This window comes from Meleagris gallopavo, chromosome 17 (genome assembly GCF_000146605.3).
Source record: "Meleagris gallopavo isolate NT-WF06-2002-E0010 breed Aviagen turkey brand Nicholas breeding stock chromosome 17, Turkey_5.1, whole genome shotgun sequence".
Taxonomy (NCBI): domain Eukaryota; kingdom Metazoa; phylum Chordata; class Aves; order Galliformes; family Phasianidae; genus Meleagris; species Meleagris gallopavo.
Genome location: NC_015027.2, coordinates 131483 through 134839, shown reverse-complemented (window position 1 = coordinate 134839; position 3357 = coordinate 131483). Strand labels below are relative to the sequence as shown.

The window sequence follows — 3357 nt, the reverse complement described above, 5'->3', positions numbered from 1 at the left end:
CGCCACCGCCGACAGCACCGCGCGCTCCCTCTCGCTGCTCTACGAGTCCGAGCGCATCGGTGTGGCCGCCTCCGAGGTGGGTCCGGGCCGCTGCGGCGGCAACCCGGCGGCGGGGCTGCCCCTGTCCTCGGCCTGGGCCGTGCCTGGCCCGGACATGCCGCTGCCCCGCTCCGGTATGGGTTTTGATTCTGATGTTTTCCCGTCCTCTGGACGCTGTCGTTAGTTCTCGGAATCGATCAGCGTCTCAGAGGCAGTACGTCCTTCCATATCGCGGTTTGCTGCTGGAGAGGGCTGGTTTTTAAAGCATGACATCTCAGTTGGAATCTCTTTACACCGAGAGCAGAGCTCAGTTTCTTACTGGGTTTTATTAACAGTGCATATACTTAGTTTTCAGCGACTCTAATAAAATGAGGAGCCTGTGCATTTAGTCGTCGATCGTGCTCTTGGTTCCACCTCTATTAATCATTTCCTTCATTCTCACGTGCTTGTTTTGGAGTGCAGTTTATATTCAGATGTCGTTAATGAGGGCCTTGCCCTGATGTCATCCAGTAATTGGGAGTTTGCCCAAGTGCAGCAACATGACCGTCAAAGTGACCAAGCTCTGCCTTGTGGTCTCTGTGTTATGAATGGCTGAAATGAGAGACTGAGAATTGAGTCTTAGCACAGTCCTTGGTTTTGTACCGGCATTAGCTGAGGGCAGGTCTTCTGTCAGAATGAATATTTGGATTGCTTTAGCATAATGCCACTGAAATAACACAGCTGTGAGTATCAGGATTTGTAACTCCTGCACTGTTAGCATTATCTTAAAACTAATCCTGCAGTAAGAAAAAAATTCTAGCTGTATTTACTTTCTTTAGCTAGTTTATTTATAAATCATCCAGAACAACCCAGCAATGTGAAAATAGCATCCCTTGTTAATTTCCAGTTTCAGAACTAGACCTAGTTTTCATTTGGCTGTTGTAAACCTTTGCATTTTCACTACATTGCCCATTAGGTGCAATACTTACTTGTTCCAGCAAGAAGCAATGCAATCTGACAGAAGACCAGGATGGAAAGTGCCTGAATCTCTTTTGTAGTACATACTGGGAAGCTAGTTGTGCACAAATCAAGTTTTTGTAGCTGGCCAATGCCATACCTAATTGCCAGCTCTTCATTGAAATGCCCCCAGAAAAACAGGAGTGAGTGAAAATACTTGCAAGCCTTTAGGAGTAGTCTGCACAGTTGAAAGAGGTTTTTTGTTTGTTTGTTTGTTTGAAGTACATTTATTAAAAATGCTTGATTTTTCAGTTTACCTTGGCTTTACTAGCTTCATTTTATCTGTCAATATCCATTAGGAGCTCATACGTCAAGGAGAGGCACTGAAGCGTACAGAACAAATGGTTGATAAAATGGACCAGGACCTGAAGACTAGTCAAAGGCACATAAATAGCATTAAGAGCGTTTTTGGAGGCCTGGTTAACTACTTCAAAGCCAAACCACCCGAGAACAAACCAGAACAAAATGGAATGCCTGAATATTATGGCAGCAATAGGTAAGTCAAATGAAAATTGTATTGGGGCGTGGTACTGTTTTCTTGGGTTCAAGCAGGGGAGTTGGCTGTCATTAGAATTCTTCTGAGAGAATCTGGATCTAGAGCAGTTCTTCTAAAGTAAACGTTGAAGTGGGGATAGTGCTGTCGTATTTTCTCATTCTGTTACCAGGGCCTTAGCTGTCTTTGTGCTCTTTGATCCCTCTCCAATTACCTGACTCTTACAAAGAGAGTTTCGTCTGTTTCCTCACAGCGTCACTATTTCCATTCATGTGTCTTTCTCCTAAACTCCTCAGTAAGTTTTCCTCCCCAGCATCTCTGAAATGTTACCAAAAAAAACAGAATTTAAAAATAATGTATTGATTCTGTAAACTACTGAGATGGTGTCTGGTTCTCTTTTTGATTTAAGTCTGAAAAAAATGTTCTTTTCCTTATATTTGTAATGGTAAGAATAACTTCAGATTTTTAGGAGTTTATTTGCAAGTTATTTTTCAGAGTCCCTGAATCATCATGCTTTATTCAGTTGTATTAGGAAATTATGATTTTGCAGCATTGGCATGCTTTCACTTAAATATTATGCATCTTTCTCAATTTTTTTTATTAAAAGCTATAAGCAGAAATGAATTGCTGTGTCTTACAGTACTTGTCTGTCTTCAGCTGAGAAATTTATGTGAAGCATGGTAGTGCTGTATGGATTATTTTCCTGCTTCCCTTTTTCATTTTCAATTGGAGGAAAGGAATAGGTTGCCTCCAAGACTGCAGACGTGGTTTTGTTCCTGATACAAAGCTTACACTATTCTCAGCACTAGAGCAACCAATTCTGTTTTCACTGAAGATGTGATAATAATTAGTTGTAAAGGGATATGTTGGATCAGGTCTAGTAAGTTCTCTTGGATAATTTTAATGTGTGTTCTTGGACTGATTCAGAATGAAGCCTTTGATCTGTAAGAATATTTTAGTTTTACTATTTTTCATTACCAGATTAAAAGAAGCAATGATGTCTAGCAAAGATCAAGACCCAAAATATCAGGAAAGTCATCCGAATTTAAGGCGCCTAGATAATTCAGGTTTGTTTATTTTATACTGAATGCCTGTCGTCAAAGTGGAGGGAATTTGCTCAGTGGTGAAGATAGGACCAACTGCTGATTTGTGTTGCTACCTAGTTTCTGGAGGCTGGTATCCTACCATTTCTGATTTGTAATTCTCTAAGAAAAGAAATGCTTTCTGGTAACATCAATCTCCATTACGTTTCACATAACATTAAGAGTCTGTCCAACAGAGGGCAGAAGTGACTTCACCTGAGTGAATGTTAAATGCTGATAGAAGGTAGTAAACTTGTTTTGTTGGTAGTGGGATTTATTGGTTATTTTTGGTTGGTGTCTTTTTTTTTTTTAGCTACACAGTAGAGTTGCAGAAGATAAGAGTGATTATAGCTTTATAATTGTTTGAGTGTGTCCAGTAGGTAGTGATGTTGGACTGCTTTTGATGCTCTTGCTAACTGATTATATAATTACATGGCAACTATAGTCAAATTAAGTTTTGATAGCTTTCCAAAACTTGATTCTTGTTTCTTTATTATATACTTTATCTTGTACTCTTAACAGATAGTGATTTCAGCAGCATAGATTCGATTTCTTCAGTGCAACGGGATGCCTATCCAAAGAATCAATGTCTGCAAGCTTACCACAAAAAAATTGATAACAACTTAGGTAGGTGAGAAAATTGAAGCTGTTTGACATTGTACAATTTTCAATTTTTTTGTTCTCAAGCCAGAGAGACCCTAATATATTCCTGAGAACTTTTTTTTGTATATTTCATATGAGCTTTGA

The 3357-nt window shown here is 39.7% G+C and overlaps 1 protein-coding gene across 1 annotated transcript in view; it reads left to right on the top strand.

Moving 5' to 3' along the window:
* Positions 1–6: 6 nt before the first annotated feature.
* SNAP29 (synaptosome associated protein 29) overlaps positions 7–3357 on the top strand; it is a 9192-nt gene continuing 5841 nt past the window's right edge. The window contains exons 1-4 of the mRNA XM_010719950.2: positions 7–76; positions 1335–1531; positions 2510–2595; positions 3133–3237. Of these exons, the coding sequence (XP_010718252.1) occupies positions 1377–1531; positions 2510–2595; positions 3133–3237 (346 nt within the window). The 5' untranslated portion in view covers positions 7–76; positions 1335–1376. The remainder of the gene's footprint in view (positions 77–1334; positions 1532–2509; positions 2596–3132; positions 3238–3357) is intronic.